The sequence below is a fragment of the Mus caroli genome, unplaced genomic scaffold (genome assembly GCF_978045245.1).
Source record: "Mus caroli unplaced genomic scaffold, Mus_caroli_1 scaffold_10, whole genome shotgun sequence".
In the NCBI taxonomy this organism is placed as follows: Eukaryota; Metazoa; Chordata; class Mammalia; order Rodentia; family Muridae; genus Mus; species Mus caroli.
In genome coordinates this window covers 22,477,881-22,502,650 of record NW_028227265.1, presented here as the reverse complement: position 1 = coordinate 22,502,650, position 24,770 = coordinate 22,477,881, and the positions used below count along the sequence as shown (strand labels likewise).

The window sequence follows — 24,770 nt, the reverse complement described above, 5'->3', positions numbered from 1 at the left end:
TTGAGTCCCCAGTCCCACTGAGGAACTAGAAGAATAGGGATGCTTAAATGCATGTTAGCCCTGGAGGCCACCCTTGGAACTGTTGATCTATCGTTGACTTAAACCAGTGTAATAATAGTAGTGTACATGTCTTTAATTCCAGCACTCAGGAGGCAGAAGAAGGGGGATCTCTGTGAGTGTGAGGCCAGCTAGATCTACACAGCAAGTTTCAAACCAGCCAGGACTACATAGTGAGACTCTGTCTCTGGTAAATAAATAAATAGAATTCCAAATATTCATAAAGAATGATACTCATAAAAGTAATATTCTTCTGCTATTATCCCATTATTTCAAATAATAATGCATTGTCAGGCCAGAATTACCTAATTTTTAAAAATGTATATATGTGTTTTTCTATGTGTCTGTCCACATAAATGTAGGTAACCACAGAGACATCTGATCTCCTGAAGCTGAAGTTATAGACAGTTGTTGTTGTTTGAACCACCTCATTTGGGTGCTGATATTCAAACCACTTGGGAGAGCAACAAGTGCTCTTTAACCAGTGAGCAATCTCTCCAGATCCTAATTATTTGTTTGTTTGTTTGTTTACTTATTTACATATGTGTATTTATTGGCTTTTCAAGAGAGCATTTCTTTGTGCAGCCCTGGCTATCCTGAAATTCACTCTGTAGACCAGGCTGGCCTCTGCCTCCCAAGTTCTAGGATTAAAGGAGTATGCCCGGCATTCCTATTATTTTTAAAATATCAGTTCTTTAGCTTTGTATAGTAATGTTCATCTGTAATCCCAGCGCTTGGTGGATGAAGGCCACCAAGGTCATTCTCAGCTATATAGCAACGTGATGCCAGCCTAAAGTACATGAGACTCTTTTTTTTTTTTTTTTTTTTTTTTTTGGTTTTTCGAGACAGGGTTTCTCTGTATAGCCCTGGCTGTCCTGGAACTCACTCTGTAGACCAGGCTGGCCTCGAACTCAGAAATCCGCCTGCCTCTGCCTCCCGAGTGCTGAGATTAAAGGCATGCGCCACCACACCCGGCATGAGACTCTTTTTTACACACACAAACACACACACACACGTAACATCTCACATGAAGTGCCCAGAAGACAGCACTTCTGTTTCTTTGACATGGAAGTTGAGGGAAAGTGAAGTGGCCCACTAGTGATCATCCCAGTAAATCAAAATTCAGCTGTAAGTCCTGATTGTTTGTCCATCCACTTGTGGTTTTCTCTGAAATTGGACTTTGGGGAATTAAAATGTCTCTATCAGAAAAACCATATTAGACGAGATTTGCAGTTAGAATGTTAACTGTGGTTAGTGTGATGACTTCAAGCCTAGCTCATTTTTCTCTTTTCTCTCCCCATACAGATTGATAGAGCTACATTCTCCTGATAGCAGGAACACCTTGATCTTACGCTGCAAGGATACGGCCACAGCACACTCCTGGTTCGTAGCTATCCACACCAACATAATGGCTCTCCTCCCACAGGTACTGGCTGAGCTCAATGCCATGCTTGGTGCAACCAGTACAGCGGGAGGCAGCAAGGAAGTCAAGCATATTGCCTGGCTGGCAGAGCAGGTAGGTGGGAGGCAGCACAAGGTTTACTCATCCCTACGCAGAGTTAAAGTACCTCCCGTATGGCATATAGCTGCACTACTTATAGATATGCCTCTCTACATAATCTCCCTCCTTCTCTCCCTTTCTCTTTCCCTATCTCTATCCCTCCGTGGTGTGTGTGTGTATATGTCTCATCATGTCATCATCCCTAGCAGCAGAATTAACCTTGATGTATCATCGAACTATAACTAAAAGAAGTTTCCTGTTACCATTTTTCCTTCTAAGCAGCATGGGATGTTTTTGTGATTTAAGATTAGGGTTAAGGTAGCCGGGCGTGGTGGCGCACGCCTTTAATCCCAGCACTCGGGAGGCAGAGGCAGGCGGATTTCTGAGTTTGAGGCCAGCCTGGTCTACAGAGTGAGTTCCAGGACAGCCAGGGCTACACAGAGAAACCCTGTCTTGAAAAACAAAAAAAAAAAACAAAAAAAAAAAAAAAAAAAAAGATTAGGGTTAAGGGACTGGAGGAGTCTCAGTGGTTAAGAATATTTTCTGTACAATCATGAAGACCAGATTCAGATACCAGCACCCACATAACAAGCTGAGCATTGTACAAAACCCTGTAACTGCTGTTCCAAGGAATTTTAACACCCTTTCCTGGCCTCTGTGTACCATCTACACACACACACACACACACACACACACACACAAATAGAATAAGTAAGTCTTTAAATGGGATTCTGGGTCTGTGTTAATAGAACATAGCCACATACTTTGACTCTGCTGTAATAGCGAGCAATCAATCTCAGACATCAAGAGAGTAAATTTTAGTAAAATTTAGAAAGACAGGTTGAAGGGTGGATATGACCCAGAGGTCGCAATTTCTCTACTCTTACTGTGGAGCACTGGCAGTGTTCTTAGGGGCGACAGTCTCTTGTTTATATTCCTGCACTAGAAGAACTTAAAATGTATAAATTATAGAGTTGGAGATACTACTCCACTTGTCTGATACACACAAGGCCTCTGGTTTAATCTCCAATGCCGGGGGGGGGGGGGGGGGATATTTTAGAAGGCATTAAACAAGATTCAGTTTAGTTCATAACTGAAAAATGAAGAGTCAAGAAGGCCTAAGTGGGTGCTGGAGTGCACAGCTCTTAGAGCCCAGGTTCTGACAAGTGCACATACAACATGGAAGTGCAGCCCTCACTGTCAGCCGGGGCAGGGCTGAAAACCTGAGCTTAGGGTTTAGTGAGTGGTCAAGTGCTGCCCCTGGTGCAACTTTAGATGCTGGCAATCCTCCTCCTCCTTCCTCTTCCTCTTCTTTGTTTCTTTTCTTTTCTTTTCTTTTCTTTTCTTTTCTTTTCTTTTCTTTTCTTTTCTTTTCTTTTCTCTCTTTTCTTTCTTTCTTGTTTGACTTTTCAAGACAGATTTCTCAGAGTAAATAGTCCTGGCTGTTCTGGACTTTGTAGACCAAGCTAGCATTGAACTCACAGAAATCGCCTACCTCCCAAGTGCTGGAACTAAAGGCATGCACCACCACACCCGGCTTTTTTCTTTTCCCTTTTAAACTTCTGAACTTTTCAAAAACTAAGTCCCCAGCACTGTATAATCTGGGCATATCTGCAAACCCATGTTCCTGATGGGTTTCCTGACAGGAAAATTAGGAAATTTAAGACCTTCTTTGCTACTTAGGGAGTTTAAGGACAACCTGGCTCCAAAAGACCCTGCCTCTAAAAAGATAAAAAATCTAAAATTGCCAAAGAATCAACACTTCTAATATTTTTTTAATATGTGAATATTTTGCATGTATATATATGTGCACCTGGTGCCTAAGGAGGTCAGAAGAATATGTTAAATCCCCCAGAACTGGAATTTTACAGACTGAGTAGCCATGTGGATGCTAAGAACTGAACACAGGTCTTTTGCATTGCAGTAGGTGCTCTAACCACTGCACCGTCTCTATACCCCAAGAACCAACACTTTTAACAACTTGTAAATGAAGCAGAATGTTTTCTCCCCAGCTCTCTCTGGAAATTGACATTACTTACTTATTGATATTAAGGGCCTAAAGTATCTTCTTTGGGAAGAAACACATTTAATGTATATAATCTAATATAGACTTCAAATTTTCTCTTGTAATTTGGTGGAAAATTTCATGTTTAAAAGTAAGATTATTAGCCGGGTGTGGTGGCACATGCCTTTAATCCCACTCAGGAGGCAGAGGCAGGTGGATTTCTGAGTTCAAAGCCAGCCTGGTCTACAAAGTGAGTTCCAGGACAGCCAGGGCTATACAGAGAAACCCTGTCTCGAAAAAAAGTAAGATTATTAGGGGCTGGAGAGATAGCTCAGTGGTCAAGAGCACTGACTGCTCTTCCAAAGGTCCTGAGTTCAAATCCCAGCAACCACATGGTGGCTCACAGCCATCTGTAATGAGATCTGATGCTCTCTTCTGGTGTGTGTCTGAATACAGTGTATTTACATATAATAAATAAATAAATCTTTTTTTTTTTTTAAAGTAAGATTATTGGAGTCAGGATGTAGCTCAGTTGGTGGAGTGTTTGCTTAGCTTTGGGTTTGAACTCCAATACTATGTAAACTTAGCATGATGATGGCTATAGCCCTGGAGGTACTCTGGAGATAGAATTAGGATTAGAAGTTCAAAGTCATCCTTAACTACATAACTAAGTATGAGGCCAGTTTGGACTACCTTAGACCATAGGTAGAGGAAATTAATCCTTGTGTCATTTTAACTCTTTGGGGAGATAAATTGGTGTTGCCTTCCCTATTGGGATATGAATATTATCCATAGCAGTCTTGGGACACAGGGTTAGTACTGTAATCTAGAAATTGCTTCAGAAGCTTTATGATCCAGAAAGTAAGGATCTCTCTTTTGAAAGACAGGGGCCATCTTAAGGGAATCTACCTTTGTGGGTCTTGGAGACTGAACTGTAGGGTTGAAGCAAGCACCTCTTCCTGCTAAGCCGTCTTCCTGGCCCTCACTGTTTGTTTTGTAGAGGAAGGATTTCTATAGCTCTAGTAGGTCTTGAACTTTCTGTGTAGCCCAAACTGACCTTTAATCGCTGGTATAATCCTCCTGCCATCACTTTTCAGCTGCTGGCTGAGCTTATAGACATGGCCCAGTATGCCTAATAACTGGTATTCTCCTACCAGGTTGCAACTAGTCAGAGATGAGAATCTTAGGAAACTAGAGTGCATTGGTCTTCTCATAGGCTAGACTTCATTTTCTGCTTCTGAAATCAGCTTTGACTAAGAGAAAAGAAACCCAGAAGTGTATGGTGGTGCATGCCTTTAATCCCAGCACTCAGAAGGCAGAAATAAGGAGATGTCTGTGAGTTCAAGGCCAGCCAGAACTACAAAGTGAGACCCTGTCTCAGAAGAATCAGAGACCCTGAGTTAAATGTTTTTAGTACATGTCAGGCGTGGTGGTTCGTGAGAGGCTGAGGCCAGTTTAGTGTACCTGGTGAGTTCCAGGGCTACATAGAGAGACCCCATCCTGACTCAAACAAAACCAAACCAAAGTTACAACTCAGAACCAAATGCCTTAGGCTTTTTCAGATTTGAAGTGTGTGTTTAAAGTATTCTGCCACGCCGGGCGTAGTGGCACACACCTTTAATCCCAGCACTCGGGAAGCAGAGGCAGGCAGATTTCTGAGTTCGAGGCCAGCCTGGTCTACAAAGTGAGTTCCAGGACAACCAGGGCTACACAGAGAAACCCTGTCTCGAAAAAAAACAAACAAACAAACACACACAAAAAAGTATTCTGCCACAACTAAATTACTTGCAGAAGTCCTTTTTTTTTTTTTAAATGTGTTTGGATGTTTTTGCCTACATGCATGTCTTTGTACCACCTGAATAACTAGTGCCAATAAAGGCCAGAAGGAGGGCAGTTTTTAATCCTGTGGAACTGGAGCTACAAGACAGTTGTGAGCTGCCACAGTAAAACTCAGGTCCTCTAGAAGTGTGGCCAGTGCTCTCAACCACTAGAGCATCTCTCCAGTCCCCTTCAAAGTCTTAAAGAAAGTAAAAAACAACAATAACAAAAGTGACAGCTTTCACAGAGGCAAGTTATTCACCAACGTGAGTTCTCCTGGCGGCAGTCAGGGAACCTGGAGGGCTCCGAGGGTGAAGCTTTTGATGGTGACAGGGCTTTTCTAGAAGAGTCTTTTCCATTTTGGCCCTGGACCTTGCCGTGTGAATAAGTAGTAGGTGGCTGTCTTCCTGGAAAACAGCTTTGTGCAGATAAACACGTGTATATTTGAAGCCAAAGCCTGTGCTTCCTAAATACACTGGAGAACTCTGGCTTTTATGTTTTCCAGAACACAGTGTAGCGCTGGGGACATAGTTCAACAGTGTAGCCATTGCCTAGAATGAGGTGCCATGTTCAAATCAGAGTGTCGGAAAGACAATCTCCATTATGGCCATCCTTTACTTATTATTGCGTGTGCGTTTGATTTGTGTGTATATGAGCCCAGTGAAGGCGTGGAGAGGTCAGAGGAAAAGTTTTGCGAGTCAGTTTTTTCTATGTACCATGAGCTCCAAGGGTCAAAATCAGGTTATCAGGTTTATATAGCGAGCACTGTTTAAGTGACGAACCATCTCATTGATCATGGTAAACATTTAAAAGAAATAGGTTATAATTTTCTGTAACATGCCAGGCAGTGGTGGTGCACACCTTTAATCCCAGCACTTGGGAGGCAGAGGCAGGCAGATTTCTGAGTTCAAGGCCAGCCTGGTCTACAGAGTGAGTTCCAGGACAGCCAGGGCTACACAGAGAAACCCTGTCTCAAAACCAAATAAACAAATAAATAAATAAATAAATTTTCTGTGATATACAGAGTGTGTTATTTTGGAATGTCTTCTAAGATATTTAAAGTATCAATACACATTTTGTGTGTTAGATGACAATGTACAATGTGGTTTTTAAGTGTAAGTAAGATCTTTTGTTTCTTGAGGCAAAGTCTCACTATATAACTTAGGCTGGACATGAATTCGTAGAGATCTAGCTGCCTCAGCCTCCTGAGTGGTAAGGTTACAGGCACGTAACACACCTCACTCGGCTTTTTTTTTTTTTTTAAGGTTTATTTATTATTATATCTAAGTACACTGTAGCTGTCTTCAGATGTACAAGAAGAGGGCATCAGATCTCATTACGGATGGTTGTGAGCCACCATGGGGTTGCTGGGATTTGACCTTCAGAAGAGCAGTCAGTGCTCTTAACCACTGAGCCATCTCTCCAGCCCTCACTCGGCTTCTTTAGTGTAGATTTTAATCAAAACATTGATGTATAGATTCTGCAATAGAATACATGAATTTCCACCCGGTTTTTTAAAAGATACCATACATTAGACATGTGGAAACTTTTATCCTTTAGAACATAACTGTATATTAATTGGTGCTGCTCAGTTGTTATAGAATGGGGTAGAATGGCCATTTCACTAGATGATGCGTCTGACCTGTTAGGAGTGAGCTTTTCAAACACCACTTCATGCCTCCTGACCTGTGGGAGAAAACTCATAGGGATCATCTCGTATCTCAAGTCTGTTAGGGAGGGAAGCAAAGGCCCCCAGTGTTAGGCCTGCGCCCAGGTCACTTCTGCAAGAAACTTATAGTTGGCTCTGATTCCGTCTCTCACCACTGTGACAGGCAAAGCTGGATGGTGGGCGACAGCAGTGGAGGCCTGTTCTCATGGCTGTGACTGAGAAGGACTTGCTACTTTATGACTGCATGCCTTGGACAAGAGATGCCTGGGCATCACCGTGTCATAGCTACCCTCTTGTTGCCACAAGGTAAGACAAAAGCAAAAAATACTCTGAGTCTATGAAGGATAAAGTGAATGTTGCTGCCTTTAATACCTAAGATAGCACTGGAGAAGCTGGTATAGACAATGGTTTGTTTCCCCAACTTACTGGGTAAATTGTTTCAGTTACTCATGGTGTATGTGTGTGTGTGTGTGTGTGTGTGTGTGTGTGTGTGTGAATGCTTGCTTAGTCATGGAGATAATAAGGGGTTTGGGGTGGCTTTGTTTTGTTTTTTATTATTGACTGTGACTAAAAACCACTGAAATTGCAGCAGCCTTTTGAGTAAGTGATGAAATCATTTAAACCAGAATGTGGTACAGTGGATAACTGCTCAACTCAGCCAAAGTGTCCTTGCAGCAAAGGAGCACATAGAAGTGAGCATGGCTTTGTCTGGAGCCAAGGAATCTTCCCCACGTCCCAGATGCAGGGAGTGGGAGGAGAACAATTGGGAAGTGTACATCTGGGATGTCTTAAGAGATAGCAGCCACAACTACAAGCACATCCAAAGTTTACTTGGTTGCTAAAGAGTCAGCTGTTGGTGTACCTGAAAAGCCCCACAAGCTGTGGATTCAGAAATCATTTCGAAGTTTCTCTCAGTGCAGTAAACCAGAGTCTATGAGAAGTCTGTTCAGTACTGAGCATGAGCTGTCATTTGCAGAAAGAACAAGTGGATGATAATCTGGTTTCATTAAAGCAGGTGAGGGCTACTCAGAGAAAGTACTTGGTACTGAGAGAGGGAAGGGATGGAACCATCACCTGTGCCCCATAGAGAGCACTGCAAGTTTCCTGTTTTGAACATCATCATCATCATCATAAATTTATTATTTTTTTTTTCTGACAGGCTTTCACTGTGTAGTCCTAGCTGGCCTAAAACTCAGTATGTGGCCTGGGTAGCCAAGAACGCATAGAGATCCACCTGCCTCTGCCTTCCAAGTACTGGGAGTAAAGATGTATTGTCAGTGTGAGGCATGGTCTCGTTCTTTTCATGAAAACAGAGTTTAAAGTGTCAGTAGCTTTACTAGAGTTTCTCTCATTCAGAGCTGGAGCTCCTCAGCCACCACAGAGCTACAGCATCTCCTGGCCTTCAGAGCTGAGATGGTGTAGTCACCCTCATCCCTCCCTACCCGCAGAGGAGACGCATCTTATAGAAGACTGGGTTTCCATGCCTTCACTGAAATAAGGCTCTCTTGACATCAAAAACTATGACTTCATCTTAGAATGTCCCACTGTGCTTGATTCCTGTGCTCCTCACAAAGCCTGAGCTTAGGTGGTGGCACACACCTTTAATTCCAGCACCCAGGAGGCAGAGGCAGACAGATTTCTGAGTTCGAGGCCAGCCTGGTCTACAAAGTGAGTTCCAGGACAGCCAGAGCTATACAGAGAAACCCTGTCTCAAAAAAAAAAAAAAAAAAAGTAACTATGCTTCAAACTTAAGATCAAGTAATGTTAGAGTGGTGTAAATTAACAGGAGCTACAGTAAGTTTATTTGGATTACATATTTAGATCTTAGGAATCAACTCTCCCTTCCCCCCCCCCTTTTTCTCTCAATACACAACATTTTTGGCCAGTGAGGAATTAAGTAATGCCTAGAGGTGTTGAAGGGAATTTTTATTTTAGATCTTCCCTAAGATCAAAGCTAGGCACACAGCATGGGTGGAAAGACATGGATGTCCTGCTGCCTTTGACTGGGAGAGCCATGGCTACTGTACCATGTGGACATGGTAGGATTGAGCTTATGAGACTAATATGGTGGCCAAAACTGTTAAAGCTCATCTTTGCATGAGCTCATCTGGCCTCCCCACAAAAGTGGGGGTGGGGGACATTTGGCAGTGTGTTCTAACCAATGGCTGTTCCCCAAATCCAGCAGCTGGTTTGAATTAGATCCTCTCTGCCAAATATTTCAAAATCAAATCTAAGAGGAAAATATCCCCCTAGACTTGATATTTTGTAATGTCTAGTGTGGGATTAGCAATCAGACTGAATGTGGTACTTTCCTCTGTGCTCCCTCTTAGGTGGATCATGTGTAGAGTAAATGTAAAACTTAACTCTTTCTGAGCTAGCTCATGTGCACCTGGCATGTAACGTCTACAGCATGTTTAGTAACACGGTTGGCTCTCAGAGGTAACTCCATAGGCAAGTCTGTAAGTTTAAATGTATCTCCCAATAATACTAAAAATGTTGCTTGTGGTTTTCACTGTGCTGACAGTTGTCCTGAGGGTAAGTTAAAATACTGATACCTTTACCTGTTTCAGGGCAATTGGTGATCTGTCACATGCACAGAACACGTTGTTTTCCCCCAAATGGATTTTGGGTGTGGGGAGCCAGTTGAACTTTATTATTATTATTATTACTGAAGTAGTAAGAATTCAGTTTGGGGGCAGAGGGGGATGCTCAAGTGGTGAGAGTGCTTGTTGTGAGCACACATGAGCTCAGATCCCAGCACCCAGAGAGGAAGCCTGTAGCCCCCATGCTATAGAAGGATGAGACAGGAGGATTGCTAGGACTTTCTGGCCATAAACTAACTCTAGGTGCAGTAGGAGATCCTGTATCAAGGGAATAAGGTCATAGAACAGAACACCTGATGTCCCTCCACATAAGTTCAGGTACACACAGACACAAGCTCGCTCCTCTCTCTCTCTCTCTCTCTCACACACACACACACACACATACACACACACACACACAGAGCACAAATTATCAGCTTTATTCATCTTTTTAAAATTCTACATGATGAAATATGAATTATTAAGCTGAGAAATTGCTTGTGCTTCATTCTGAAGTATGATCTGGTGAGCCGTGCTGCAAGGAAAAGGGCTGGTGTTACTGAGTCCTGAGCTGAGCTCCAGCTGCTCCTCATGAACTTCAGTTTCGCCTTGGAGGAGGGGCTGATTAATAGCCCACCATGCTCAGGTCTGTGTCTAAAATGACTGAAGTGATCTGTCACCTAAGGAAAACACTGGTGATAATTGTTGCCTGTAATAAAAATCTGTTTTTCAAGGGAAATTATAAATCCGGATAAGGTTTCGATGCTGCATATAAGGAGAGCATGCATGTTTTGGATTTTTTGTGATGCTCATTTCATTTGATATAAAATCCTCAAAGTTCATCCATGTGATAGCTGATCATGTGACTTCCTCTCCTAGTTCACTGAATGGGACGTGCCATTGTTTGTTTTGTGTGTGGTGTTTTGATTTGTTTTAGGCTGGCCTGAAATTAAGCATTTTTTTCTGTAAATGAATGTTTTGCCTCTATGTATGTCTGTGAGTCGTGTGTGTGCCTGGTACCTATGGAAGACAAAAGAGGGTATAGGAGATGGTTTTGAACTGCCATCTATCAAACACAGGTCCTCTGGAAGAGTAGCAGGTGTTCTTAACCTGAGTCATCTCTCTAGCCCCCGGAAGAATTTTCTGCATCTCTTTTTCTGTTGGTAGGTATTTTCTTTATGAAGACAGTAAGTAATATTCTGCCTCCTGTGACACCAGGGATTATTCTATCAGATTAAAGGATATCAAAATATCATAATTTGGGGCTGGAGAGATGACTCACTGACTGCTCTTCCAGAGGTCCTGAGTTCAATTCCTAGCAACCACATGTTGGCTCACAACCATCTGTAATGAGGTCTGGTGCCCTCTTCTGGTGTGTCTGAAGAGAGCAATGGTGGTGTACTCATATGCATAAAATAAATAAATAAATCTTTAAAAAATATATCATAATTTGGCTTTGAAATGCATTCATCCAAAAACTGCTGAAGGTAATGATCACCTTAGCTTTCTGTTGTATTTGTGGTCCTAGGTTGGTTCATTCAGGTTCTGGATGTCGGTCACCCTCCCTTGGATCTGACCTTACCTTTGCTACCAGGACGGGCTCTCGGCAGGGCATTGAGATGCATCTCTTCAGGGTTGAAACTCATCGGGATTTGTCGACCTGGACCCGAATACTTGTTCAGGGCTGCCATGCTGCTGCTGAGCTGATCAAGGAAGTCTCCCTAGGTAGAGATACTTTTGTTTGGCCTTCCTCCCTCCCTCTCTCTCTCTCTTTCTCTCTTTTTCCCCTCCCTTCTTCCCTCCCTCTTCCTCTCACCCTCTCTCTCTCTCCCTCCCTCCTTCCTAACTTCCTTCCTTCCTGCTTGTTTTTGACAGAGCCCAGCCTGGCACTCTTGATCCCCTGCCTCCATCTCCCCAGTGCTGGGGTCACAGGTGTGCACTCTCATTCCTGCCCTGGATTCTAACCATAATTATTAGTTTTTTCAAGCCTTATCTTTATCAGTGTGTGCACATTTCCTTGTGTGTGCATGCCATGAGTGTGCAGTGAAACAGAATTTGCTTTTGTGGGTGCTGAGAATCAAACTGGAATCCTTTAGAAAACCAAAGGATGAACCTTTAAAAGCTATAAACCATCTCTCCTGCCCCCTAATAGTAATTAGGTGAAGTTACTCAGCTGTAAAGTAAAACCCTTGTTTTTGCATGCCAATTGTAAGCTATTAAAACATGGTAGCTGAAGTGGTGGTGGAGGAAATCAGTACCAGACCTTTCCCACGCCTGCCACGTAGCACTGGCCACCATACTACCACGTGGCTTTTTCTCTGTGTATCATTGTAATCTACATTTAATAGTATAAGAACCCAGGCAATAAGAATTAGATGCACTGACTACAGTTAAGAAGATTTGGTACTTAAGGCCATCCATACGTCCTTAAATACAAGTATCTGGCAGTTTGTGGCTGTGGAAAATAACGAGTATGGAGTAGGAGTTTCTCTTCAAAAGCTTGAAAATGTCCAACATTCAGGAGTTGGTTGCCTCATTTCCACTCTGGGCACTCCCTCTAGTGGCGAGTTCCTGCTGGTTGCTTTGTTCCCCCTGGTGGCTAGACATTATGAACTTGGTGTTTCATAGACACTCTGTAAACATACAGGTATTCCAGTTTGCCCTTCCGTTTCATGAAACAAGGGTCAGTGTGGCTGGGATTTGAATTGCGGTCTTATTTATATACAGCCAGTGCCTTAAGCCCCTCCTTCCCTCTCCAGATGACTCATACTCCTCACCGGATTAAATACCTGAAGGACAGACAGTATCGGTCCCCTTCATTCATTAAGTCAACAGATAGTTGCTGAGCACTATTTACCAAGAGCTAGGCTTTATAGTGATAGAGGTAAAGTAAATAGGACCTACTCCCTGTCCCTGACCCGAGAGTTGTGAGCAGAGGACAGAACGCCATCCTGTTGTTCTCTGTAGTTAGTTTGTGGAGAGACTAATAAGGCGGTTTTTTCTTACACCATTGACCAGGGATGCTACCCCAGCCGTTCATAATTTGTTGTTTTTAAAAGTTTCTGCTTACCAATGAGCATAAATTCCTGGTGTTTTCTTCTAGTAATAAAATAGTCACCTTCGTTGTCAATTTCTGGGGCCTACTCCCTTCAAAGTTGTCCTATAATGCTCAAAAAGCCTGAGTCAATCAGAGTGACTGTCTGTCTGTCTGTCTCTCTTTCTCTCTCCCCACCCCCCACCCCATGTGATGTGTGTGTATGTGTGTGTGTCTCCCCTCCCTCCTTTCCTCCCCCTCTTGCTCTGATCTGTCTCCTGCTGTGCTATAGGGTCAGATCAAAGGACTCTCCAGAAACATTGAAACCACTTAAAACTACAAAATAACTAAACAACTGAACCCAGAGTAGTAGAAGCAGGATTTGTAGAAAACATTATTAGGAGGTCTCTCAACACCAGTCTTTGATTTTAAGAAATACAGACTGGGAGATGGGAAGCAGAGCTCAGTAGCGCCATGGAGAGGCCTGGGATTCGGGCTTCAGCACTACAGAAAGAATAAACAAACAGGCATGGGCTGGGAAGGTAAAGTGCTTGCCACACAACATGAAGGCCCAAGTTCAGTTACCAGAACCCATGTAGACATCCAGCTGCACTGGCTCATGTGTGTACTTCCAGTGCTGGGCAGGTCAAGGCAGGGATCCCTAGGACTCACTGGCCAGCCAGTCTAGCCAAATCGGTGAGCCCAGACCAACGAGAGACCCTGTTTCCAAAACATAAAGTGGATAGCACCTGAGGAGGACCAATTCATAAGGTCTCTACACACAGGTAACCTGTGCATGCACACAAAAATACAAAATAGGTAATATGTAATATGATTGACATTCATTTCAGTGTAACCCCGATTGACTCCTGGCTTTAGTATGTTAACGTAGTGTGTCTTTCTATTCTGTAATGTCCTGTGATGTGAAAAAAACAATGTTCCCTTCCACTTATGAGTGTAAGACATAGGAATGAAAACCAAATTGTGGGGATGGTGAGTGTCATGGAAGCAAAAGAAAGAGGTATCAGAGAAATGGTGTTACTGTTGGCTGGTGTGCATTAGATAGACGTTAGCAGTGCTTTGTGAAGTTTACCAAAACTAAATTGTTTTAATTTTCTAGCTAACATAATATTGATTTCATTATGTGTGTGCACCACATGGATGCCGTGCCCATGGAGGCCAGAAGAGGGTTGGATCACTTGGGACTGGAGTCCTGTAGGCCCTGAGATGGACCCCCCTCCAGTCACCATGACATTTTCATGCACAAACATCCCTGTTCATCCACCATCACTCTCTCTTCCCACACTGTTCCTCTTCTCTCCCCATCGTCCCTGTCTTAGCGTTACTATTGCTGTGATGAGACGTCATGACCAAAACAACTTGGGGAAGAAGGGATTTCACTCACAGTTCCATAGAACAGTTTATCACTGAGACCAGTGAAGGCAGGCACTCATGCAGGGCAGGAACCTGGAGCAGGAGCTGATGCAGAGGGCATGTAAGAGGATGCTCATGGGCTCACTCTCCGTGGCTTGTTTAGCCTGCTTTTTTATAGAGTCCAGGACCACCAGCCCAGCAGTGGCCCCTCCCCCAGCAATCACTAGTTAAGAAACTGCTTCTCTAGGTCTGATCTTATGCAGACATTTTCTCAATTGAGACTTCTTCCTTTCTGATGACTAATTTGTATCAAGTTGACATAAAACTAGCCATCACAGTCCCTCTTCTGGTTTACAGTGTTTTTAATTTATTATTTGTGTTGGCTGTGTATATGTACGGGTCTATGGAAGTCATGGGTCAACCAGGATTGTGTTCCTCAATAGCTACCCTCTTTGATTTACTTTTAATTTTTGTTACATTTATGTCCTGTGTATGCCATGTATGGGGGTCACATGCAGGGGCTGGTTCTCCTCTTCCTTGTGAGTGCCAGGGCTCAAGTCTTCAGGCTTGGTAGCAAATCCTCCTAACTGCTGAGAGGTCTTGGTGACTTGTTTGCTTTGGAGATAGAAGCTGTCAGTGCATTGTGGGCCCATCTTTTAGGCTCTGCTGGCTGGGCATCAAGGCCTAAGAATCTGCCTCTCCCCTCCCCAGCACCGAGATTACAGATGTGCAGCACCACACTGGCTTTGGAGGGGGTGGGGGAAGGGAGTTAGGTTTTGTACTATTGTCTTTTGGTTTAGTTTTTTGTTGTTGTTGTTTTGTTTTGTTTTTCTTTTTCTTTGTTGTTTTTTTCAAAACAGAGTTTCTCTGTGTAGACCAGGCTGGCCTCAGAAGTACTGGGACTAAAGGTGTGCTCCACCACGCCCAGCCCACACCTGGTGTTTTATATGGGAGCTGGGGTGTAAAGCAGGAGCCCATGCTTTTTACCAACTTCGCCATCTCCCTTGCCCCACAACATCTTTTTTGTTGTTGTTGTTTTTTAAAACTAAAATTGTTGGGCTGGTGAGATGGCTCAGTGGGTAAGAGCACCCGACTGCTCTTCCGAAGGTCCAGAGTTCAAATCCCAGCAACCACATGGTGGCTCACAACCATCCTTAACGAGATCTGGTGCCCTCTTCTGGAGTGTCTGAAGACAGCTACAGTGTACTTACATATAATAAATAAATAAATCTTTAAAAAAAAAAAAAAAAAAAAAACTAAAATTGTTTCATTTTGTTTTCTGAGATAGGTTTTCCTAACCAGTGATGCAAATAGAGACAGGGTAGATAACCAACCTGTGGTATCATTTGGTTGGATTTAGCAACTTGGAGATATAATTGGTGTCCTCTCGGAGAGACATGGAAAAATGTGACGAGAGAGAGGAGCAGACTGCAGAGGCCATGGGTGCGGGCAGTTCTTTCAAGAAGTGCGCTGTAAGCCGGGTGTGGTGGCACACACCTTTAATCCCAGCACTCAGGAGGCAGAGGCAGGTGGATTTCTGAGTTTGAGGCCAGCCTGGTCTACAGAATGAGTTCCAGGACAGCCAAGGCTATACAGAGAAATCCTGTCTTGAGAGAAAAAAAAAAAAAGTATGCTGTGGAGAGGAAAAGAAAAAGGAGTGGTTAGAGGAAGTTGAGTATTTATTTCTTAAGCGGTTAATGCTGGTAACTGAAGGTAGAGTTGTCAAATGTTTATCAGCTATGCATGAGGACCCGGCACCACCTCAGCACCACCTAGGCCAGATCTGATGGTATACGACTGTAATCCCAGCATGTTCTAGTTTCCTTTCTGTTGCTGTGATAAAAACCCTGACTACAGCGGGGGTTGGTGGCGCACACCTTTAATCCCAGCACTCAGGAGGCAGAGGCAGGTGGATTTGTGAGTTCGAGGACAGCCAGGGCTATACAGAGAAACCCTGTCTAGAAAAACAACAACAACAACAAAAACCCTGACCACAAGCAACTTTGGGGGAAGAAAGGACTTACTTGGCTTATACTTGTAGATCACAATCCGTCACTGAGAGGTCAGCACAGGAGCCCAAGGGGAGAACTAGGGAATACTGCTGTAGGCTTGCTGGCTTGCTCCCAGGTTCAGGCTCAGCTGGCTTTCTTACATAGCCTGGAACCTCTCACACCAGTCGTCAGTTATGGCCCTCACAGACATGGTCACAGAACAATCTGATCTGGGTAATCCCTTAATTGAGACTCCCTCAGATGACTCTAGACTGTCAGATTGACAGCTGACGCTAACTAGGACACAGTATTTGAGAGGTGGACACAGGACACCTGAAGTGCAAGGTCATTCTTGGCTACTCAGGCCAGCCTGAGCTACACTGAGACTAAAGTAAAATAAGGGGCTAGAGATATGGCTCAGTGGCTGCTCTTCTAAAAGAGATAGGTTCAATTCCTAGTCTCCACATGGAAGCTCCCAGCTACCTAATTCCAGAGGATCCAATGTGGCCTTCTGGGAACCAGGCCTGCATGTGATACAGGGACATAAATGCAGACAAAATACTCATCCACATAAAAATAAATAAAACAAAAAGTATAAAATAAACTAGGGCTGGATGGCTCAGTGTGCGTGTGAGGACCGTCGACAGCCTGAATTCCATCCCTTTAGCCACTTGGCAGAGTGAGGGAACCACTTCCAATTCTTGGCCTGGAACTTGCACATGCCCGCTGTGGCTTGCATATGTGTGTGTGCAAGGCACACATACCACAAAATAGATAAGTACCCAGTGTCTAGACATAAACATACTCAGTATGATCTTCCCTGCTCCTTTTCAAGGTTGCCATAACCATAAACAAGATTCTGGTTTTCAAAAGTTTCTCATGTGCAGTTTGCTTTGCCTCCTTCCCTCCTAAGGCAACACCATTCAAATAGAACATGTGGGGATCTCGGGGCCTGGGAGTGTAGCTCAGTGCTCTCCTGCCATGTGGGAAGACTCTCACACAAGCCTGGTGTGGGGTTGATGGCTTCCCTTTCCTGACTGTGACTTCCTGCCTGTCCACAGCCAGGACTGGAAGAACCTGAGCCATCTTGAACTAGATTAGAGCTAACCCTTTAGACCCCAGTCCCCTCACTACACTCTGGCTTCAGAGATGTTAGTAGGACCATACTGTGGGTGTCTTGGTTAGGGTATGGCTGTTACCCACCCATCCCACCCCTCAGCCATTCATGTAGAGATAGTGCTGATTTCGCCAATGTTTGCTCCTTGGCCACTCGGTTCCTTTCCTGAGAATACCTAATGGTCTGTTGTCCAACATTCACTTCACATGGCACAGAGAGGACACCACCACTTTTTATCTGTTTCTCACCTTCCTGGTTTGCTAACATACAGCTGCATGAACTCATCCAGTGAGAGAGTGTGTCAGCTACATGTGATGACTGCCTCAGGAGCCTTTCTTGTTAAAACAGAGAAGCACAGCTCAGCTCTGATCTTTAAGTGTCGCTCTGGAGCCCACGCTAGCCTTAGATTATTGACTCTCCAACCTCCCCCACTTAGCTCAGTGTTGAGATTACAGGCGTATGTGCCCACACCCAGTGGGCAGCGTTTCTGTTTTGATTTAGATGTATCTTTGTTTGATTGAGAATTTAAATTTACGTTAGTTCCTGAGAGTGAGAGAGGTCAGAGGACAGTTTGTGAGTCTGCCCTCTCCCTTCCATCGTGTGGGTCCAGGGATGGAATAGGCCTGGAAGTAAGCACCATTTACCCACTGAGTCATCTTGCAGCCAGCTTTGTTGGGGTGGTGTGTGTGTGTGTGTGTGCTAGCAGTGTTTGTTCTGTTTTCTGTGGTACCGGGATTAAACCTAGGCCTAATTCCTAGGTGAGCATGCTACACTGCAGCCCCAGTTGTATTCTTTGAACAGCAGCCACCTCATGACTCTTATGGAGCATAAACTTTTGATTGATAATCTCTCCTTCCCAGATCCCAACCGAAGCATGTTGCAACTCAGAAGGGTATCTTTGCCTTTGCTTCTTCCTTCTTGTGCAGGCTCTGTAGTCCAGGCTGGCCTCTGCCTCCCAAGCACCAGGATTAAAGGCATGCACTAGCCCCTCCCGGCTAGTTTTATCTTTTCTTTAGGGTTTTTCTGAATTCCCATCCTAGACACCTTTTTCTGACTTCAGCCTTAGCTCAGTTTTGAGTGTCATCTTGTTTCATATATTCTATCTCATATGGTTAGAGATTTTTCCCCCTCTTGCTCCGGTTCTTTATTTCTTCTCATTATGGATCGATGTGAGCCATCAAGTGGCTCCTGGGATTTGAACTCATGACCTCCGGTAAAGCAATCGGTGCTCTGAACTGCTTAGCCAGTTTATCAACTGGTTAGAGATTTATAAAGTCTTTGAGAGAAGAGAATGCCCCTTTGTCTCCACCTTACTGCATACAGTTGTTATCCAGTTGAACAGAGACAGAAGTTGAAGAGAGTTAGGCTGTATCTTACCTCATTTCAGTCAGGATGCTGACTTGGGCCCTAGTACTCTTAGTGGGATGGAGCCTGTGCAAAGGACTCAAGTTTGATTCTCAGTGCCCATGTCAGGTAACTCACAACCAACTGTAACTCCAGCTCCAACAGCAGCACTCTGGTCTCACATGTGCATACCCCTGACACAGATGTATATGCATGTAATTAAGAATAATACCAGGTGTGGTGACACATGCCTTTAATCCCTGCATTCCAGAGGCAGAGACAGGTGGATCTCTGAGTGCAGGTCAGCCTGGTCTCCGTATCAAGTTCCAGGCCATCCAAGTCTACACAGAAAGATCTTGTGTTACAAAGAAAACTCAGCCTGGCTTTGTAGCCCGTGCTTGTAATCCAACAGATAAGCAGGAAGATCGGGGGAGTACATAATTACCTACCAACTGGATACACTGGACATTGTCTAAATGAAAATCGTAACAGGCCTTTGTAAAATATGAATCCGCTGTTCCATGAATTTCCGTGTCATCCTTGCACAAGAGCATGCTAATCTTCCCTGATTTGTTCCAATTTTAGTATTTGTCTGTCAAAGTAGGTGCAGAATAATAAATCTTTTTAAAATCTTATTTTAGGAAATTTTAAGCAGCTTAGGCCTCATATATTCTCAAGAAAAGATTGTTTTTCTTGTCTGAAACCAGAAGAATCCTTCTCTACTTGATAACTAAAATAGGATCTTTATTTATTATATATGAGTTTTTCTTGTCTTTGACAGGCTGCAGCTTAAGTGGCCAAGAGGTAAGGTTCACTGTCCACTATGAACACGGGTTCACTATCACCAGAGACAATGGAGGCGCCAGCAGCATATTGTACCGCTATCCCTTTGAACGGCTGAAGATGTCTGCTGATGATGGAATCAGAAATCTCTATTTGGATTTTGGTGGCCCTGAGGGAGAACTGGTGAGAATGGGTCTGAAACCACGAGCACAGTGACAGGGGTGTCTGCACTAGCGTCCTGTCTCTCACGTGGCTTCTGCTTGGTTGGCTTGCTTATGTTCCTTTATTGTGAATCTGAGTTAGTGAATTGAAGGCTCTGTGTGCTGGGCAGGAGCTTTACCCCTGAGCTCCGTCCATCCCCAGCCTTCACTGCTCTTTGCCTCCATGTAGGAAGTTAGGGCCTAACACTTGACATTCCGTTTAGGTTTTTAAGTGTTACCTGCGAGCTGGGAGATAGTAAAGTGTTTGCTCTACATGCATGAGGACCTGAGTTCAATCCCCCTCCAGAAAAATCTATGTTAAAAAAGCTGGCTGTGTAGCACACATTTGTAATCCCAGCCTCAGGGAGGCCAGGATATAGATCCCTGGACCTTGTTGACCATCTAGCCTAGCTTTTGTGGCAAGTTCCAGGCCAGTGAGAGGCTCTGTCTCAAAAAAGACCATGAAGAGAGCCATAGAGAAGGGTCACCAAGTAAAGGCTATCACCACCAAACCTCAAGATCTACAAGGGACTCTCCAAGAGAGAACCAATTTCCATAAGCTGTCCTTTGGTATTCATGTGCACATACACGCACGCACACACACACACATATGGTACTCATACTTGGTACTCATGTGCACACACATACACACATAAATTCATAATTATAATTCAAGTGTGAAATGTAGCTCAGTTAGTAGACTGCTTGCCCAGTGTGCACAAAGCCCTTTGTTTGATCCCCTGTACCACACACATCTGGGCATGATGGCACTTGAAGATTCAGGTGGGCAGTTCAGGAATTCAGGGTTATCTACTGCTATGAATAAGCTCTAGGTTTGCCTAGGCTTTATGAGATTGCTTTTTTTTTTTTTTTTTCTCAAGACAGGGTTTCTCTGTGTAGCCCAGGCTGTCCTGGTACTCACTCTGTAGACCAGGCTGGCCACGAACTCAGAAATCCGCCTGCCTCTGCCTCCCAAGTGCTGGGATTAAAGGTGTGCGCCACCATGCCGGGCAAGATTGCTTTTTTTTTTTTTACTATTTTTTTAAAATTAGGTATTTTCCTCGTTTACATTTCCAATGCTATCCCAAAAGTCCCCCATACCCTCCCCCCACCCCCCTACCCAAAGATTGCTTTTTAAAAACAAAATAAAACAAAAGTGAAACATCATATCTAAATGTATTTAATACCATTGTTTATAAAGTGTGTGTAGAACTAGAGAGATGACTCAGCAGTTAAGAGCACTGGCTGCTCTTCTAGAGGGCCTAGGTTCAGTTCCCAGCATGGATATGGCAGATCACAATGCCTGTAACTCGGGTTCCTGTGGCTCCGACTCCCTCACACAGACAAATGCCAGATGTACATGAACGAAAGGAAAGGAGGAAGAGTATTACAGTGACAACTCATGTTTCTTCTCCACAGACTATGGACCTGCATTCTTGTCCAAAGCCGATTGTATTTGTATTGCACACGTTCTTATCCGCCAAAGTCACTCGCATGGGACTGCTTGTGTGAGCAGCAAGAGGGAAGAAAGAGCTTTGACTGTCACAAGAAGTATTTCCACCTCAGAAGATGAAAAGAAAGAAAAGTAACAACAAAGAAGCACAAACAGAAGCCTTGCTCCTGCCCCATCACAGTGCCTTCCTGAGGGCCTGCAGACCACTGCTGGGCCACAACAGGGTTTTAGGAAGGGCCGACCTTTCCCACACAGCCTTGGTCAGAAATTCTAGAACTGTTATAAGCTCCAAATGAAAGCTATTGATTTATCGTCTTATTTCATAATGTGATCTCTAAGTAATCAGGTTTCTTTTCCCTGTTATGAAGTCTGGCTCTTTGGGTTTCTCTTTGGACATAAACAGATAGCCAAAAGGGGCTCTTCTTTTCTTTGTGTAGGAATCATTTGGGTATAGCCTTGAGCTCTTCCTGGGATGACTGTCGCTCTCCGGTGCTAGTGTGCAGCTGCCGTCCCTCAGGCACATCCCACACAGGTCCTTGCACCACAGTGACCCTGCCCTGTCCCACCCTCCCCACCTCTATCTGGCACCAGCTCTGCCACCCATAAGTGCTGCCTTTAGGACTGAGAACTTGCACAGTCTGGTTGCCTTTGCCTTCACTCCCCTTTTTTGTGGTGTCCAAGTTGAAAAGCAAGTTGGAAATGCTGCCCTGAAAGAGGAGTGTTGCTTTCTTTAGTTTATATTGAGTTTATATTTGGTAGGAGCCAGGGGATGGTCTACAGTTTATTTTGAAAGATCCTCATCTTAAGCTAAGCCATTTCTTATTGCTTACCAAATGTGCCTTTGGGTAGGGTCAGTGGAGCTTTATTAGTGACTGTTGGACGACCGGGTCTCACTGCCGTTCCTGGGATCCCAGCTGGCTTTCAGGAGTCGTCCTTGAGGTCAGCTCCTTAATGGCATCTTTTGGTGGTAGTTTTGTGGGTCACGTTAGCTTTGTAGCACAGATGCTGTATTGAGTGACACAGAGCACGGTGGCCAGGAGAGATCCTGGCACTGGTCTTTTGTGGCCCCAAAGTAGTAAGGACAAGTCACCTCCAGCTCAAGGTTAACCTTGGTTTCCTAGCACCCCCTGGGTGGCCGGGATGATGAGAGCGAGACCATGGTAGTCACCTGCATTTTGTTCAGCATGGCCACGTGTTGTCATGACTCAGGGTAAGTGTGACCTGGAGGACCATCCTGTTTGTTTCTCTTGAAACACTCTACATAAAACCTCAAGATTAGCACAGCTCCCAAATCTGAACAAAAAGGAAATATTAATATCTGATATTTTCTAGAGGTTTTCTAACCTCTCTGAAGACATGTCTAGAAACAACTCTCATATTCTAGATTTCTCTGGAGTGCTACACAGGGATATGACACTTCAAATGGGGTAGAGGGTGAAAGGGAAGAAAACACAAGTATTTGTGCAGAGCCTGAGCTGCCTTGATTGGCAGGGTAGCCAGAGGAACGAGCAGATGCCAAGCAGAGGTGTCGCCCTGCTGTCCTCCGCTGTCAGTGAGTCAGGCCTCCTGCTCTGCAGTCAGACACACAGTATCCAGCGGCTGGGGAGAAAGTCATAACCCTGAGATAGGTTCCATCCCTGATACATCTTCAACTCAAAAGAAAAAGAAGAAATGTCCCAGCTCTGAGTGCAGAAAGCAGAGCTACAGCAGAAAGAGAGCTCTGGCTCCTGCCCCACTGAGCTGCGGGTGTGAAAGGCGGAACCACCAGGGAGATTGACAAGAGCCTCTGCCCCCTGTTCCTTAGAAGAGCTGTAAGTGGGTGTGACGACAGCCAGGTAAGGTGTGCCCTTCTTCTGGCTGAGGCCTGTGGCCCACAGGGTTTTTAATACTGTCATTTGAGGCTTATAAAATGAAGGCTTATGGGTGATTTTGTTGTCATTAGGAGCACCAAGAGCAAGGTCTTAAACTGCTTGTTCCGGAAGCTGTAGCATCCCCCACCCCCGAAGGTGGTCAATTAGGAATTTTAAATCACAAGTGGAATGCTTTTTGTGAGTGTGGGACACCTTGATACAAACCTATATTATCAATTTTGTACTCAAATGCCAAAATACAGCAAACTATTTTCAAATGATAACTAAAAATGGGCATCTTTGATAATTCACCTCTTTTATAGAATCAGCTAGATTGTCTTTAATTTTTCATCTTGAACATTATTGGGGATGTTGTGGGCTCCTGGGTGTGAGTGGGCAGGAAACTGTGGAGCGCTTCCTGTTGGATGGACCACTTCCTAGGCATCTGTGCATTCCACACAATCCCAGGTCACCCTGCAGATGAGAGCTCTCCTCCCCATAAGAAAGAGGACTAAAGGAAGCTGATGTTACCAACAAGCCTTGCCTAGAAATTGGTATCAAATATTTTATATAAAGAAATGCTTGTGTGTATATGCCATATTTATTAATAATTGTAACTAAAGTCACCGACCTATAGACAGTTCCAGGTTAAATATTGGGAGATGTATGGGCAATCAGAAATGTTACTTTAAATGCCATCTGCCTATTTTGAAGCCATGTTTGGCACTTTTTAGACTAGGGTAAGTCTGATAGTATCTGGTGGGGGTTTGTCCTTTTTTTTTTTTTTTTTTTTTTTTGTCTGAACTCTCAAAGTTTGTTACTGGAAATTATTTGCATGGTAGGAGAGATTGAATTATTTATTTTTTATATGTAGAACAATCTCTCTAACCAACAAATAGCTCATTGTTACTGATGTGTTTGTTTTCCTAACTTATTCTCCTGGACAGAACGGTAGCAAAGTTTTGTTCAGCTGAATAAATGCACTCAGCTAATAAACCAAAATTTATTCTTTCAAAACAAGAAATTATCTGTTATCACCAAAAATATAAAACAAAAATAAACAAATTAAGCTATGTGGAATCTGAACACGATTACCCCACTCCCCAGAAAGGTTTTACTATGAGTGGTTTTGATGAACAAAAATGTGTGGGGAAAATTACTGATTTCTTAAACTCTTGTAAGAAACGCAAGAGTCTTCTAGTTTAATTTAAATGCATGTGGCTTTGTTTGTTTTCAAAACCTTGGAAGAATCTACCCATGTGTTTTAATGCAAATCACTGTCAAAGCTGCTAGACTTCCTTAAAAGCCCTAGCTGCTAGAAGAGGTGAGCAGTCCTGAAGTGTTCCGGAAGAGTGGGAGACTCCAGCACTCTCTCTTCTTTTGTATCTTTTCTTGGACACCTTCTCGGACCGTATATTATTATTCTCACTGGTTCATGCTATTGATTGTACACGATACTTAAATGTGCAAATATTGTGCCTCCGTCCCCACGTGGCTGCTGGCAGCGCTAGGTGCCAAGAATGAACTGGGCTCCGTGGGTAAGAAAGAGGGCTGCCGCCGCCATGAGGACTGGAGATGAGATCTCAGCACCCAAGTCCAGGGGCTGAAGGAATGAAGAAATGGAAGGAGGAAGGGAGGGAGGGAGCGAGGGAGCGAGGGAGGGAGGGAAGGAAGGAAATAAACTCCTATCTCTAATGAGAAGATGAAATACAAGGTTACTTAGACCTTAAGCACATTGCTCTGGACAGATTTTAATGTGTAGTACTACAGTGGTAGTCTGAGTTTACTTTGGAAGCTATTCCAGGTTTGTCAGGCACCAGGACTACACAGTAAGATTCTGTCTCAGAACAACAACAAAATCCTAGCACTTGGGAGCCACAGGCAAAGAATCCAAGATTAGCTGTACTCAATTCAAGGCCAGCTGGATTACATCTGATCCTGTCTCAGTACAATAGAAAAAAATTGAGGTCATATAAACTTTAGCTGAATCCA

General features: G+C 43.9%; 1 protein-coding gene and 1 pseudogene across 1 annotated transcript in view; one reads left to right on the top strand and one right to left on the bottom strand.

Annotated features, from left to right (window-relative positions):
- Sntb2 (syntrophin beta 2) overlaps positions 1 to 24,402 on the top strand; it is a 79,958-nt gene extending 55,556 nt beyond the window's left edge. The window contains exons 3-7 of the mRNA XM_021170744.2: positions 1,363 to 1,573; positions 7,214 to 7,356; positions 11,161 to 11,357; positions 19,274 to 19,458; positions 20,895 to 24,402. Coding sequence (XP_021026403.1) covers positions 1,363 to 1,573; positions 7,214 to 7,356; positions 11,161 to 11,357; positions 19,274 to 19,458; positions 20,895 to 20,987 — 829 coding nt within the window. The 3' untranslated portion in view covers positions 20,988 to 24,402. The remainder of the gene's footprint in view (positions 1 to 1,362; positions 1,574 to 7,213; positions 7,357 to 11,160; positions 11,358 to 19,273; positions 19,459 to 20,894) is intronic.
- LOC115031887 (U6 spliceosomal RNA) lies at positions 18,992 to 19,104 on the bottom strand (annotated as a pseudogene).
- Positions 24,403 to 24,770: the final 368 nt, after the last annotated feature.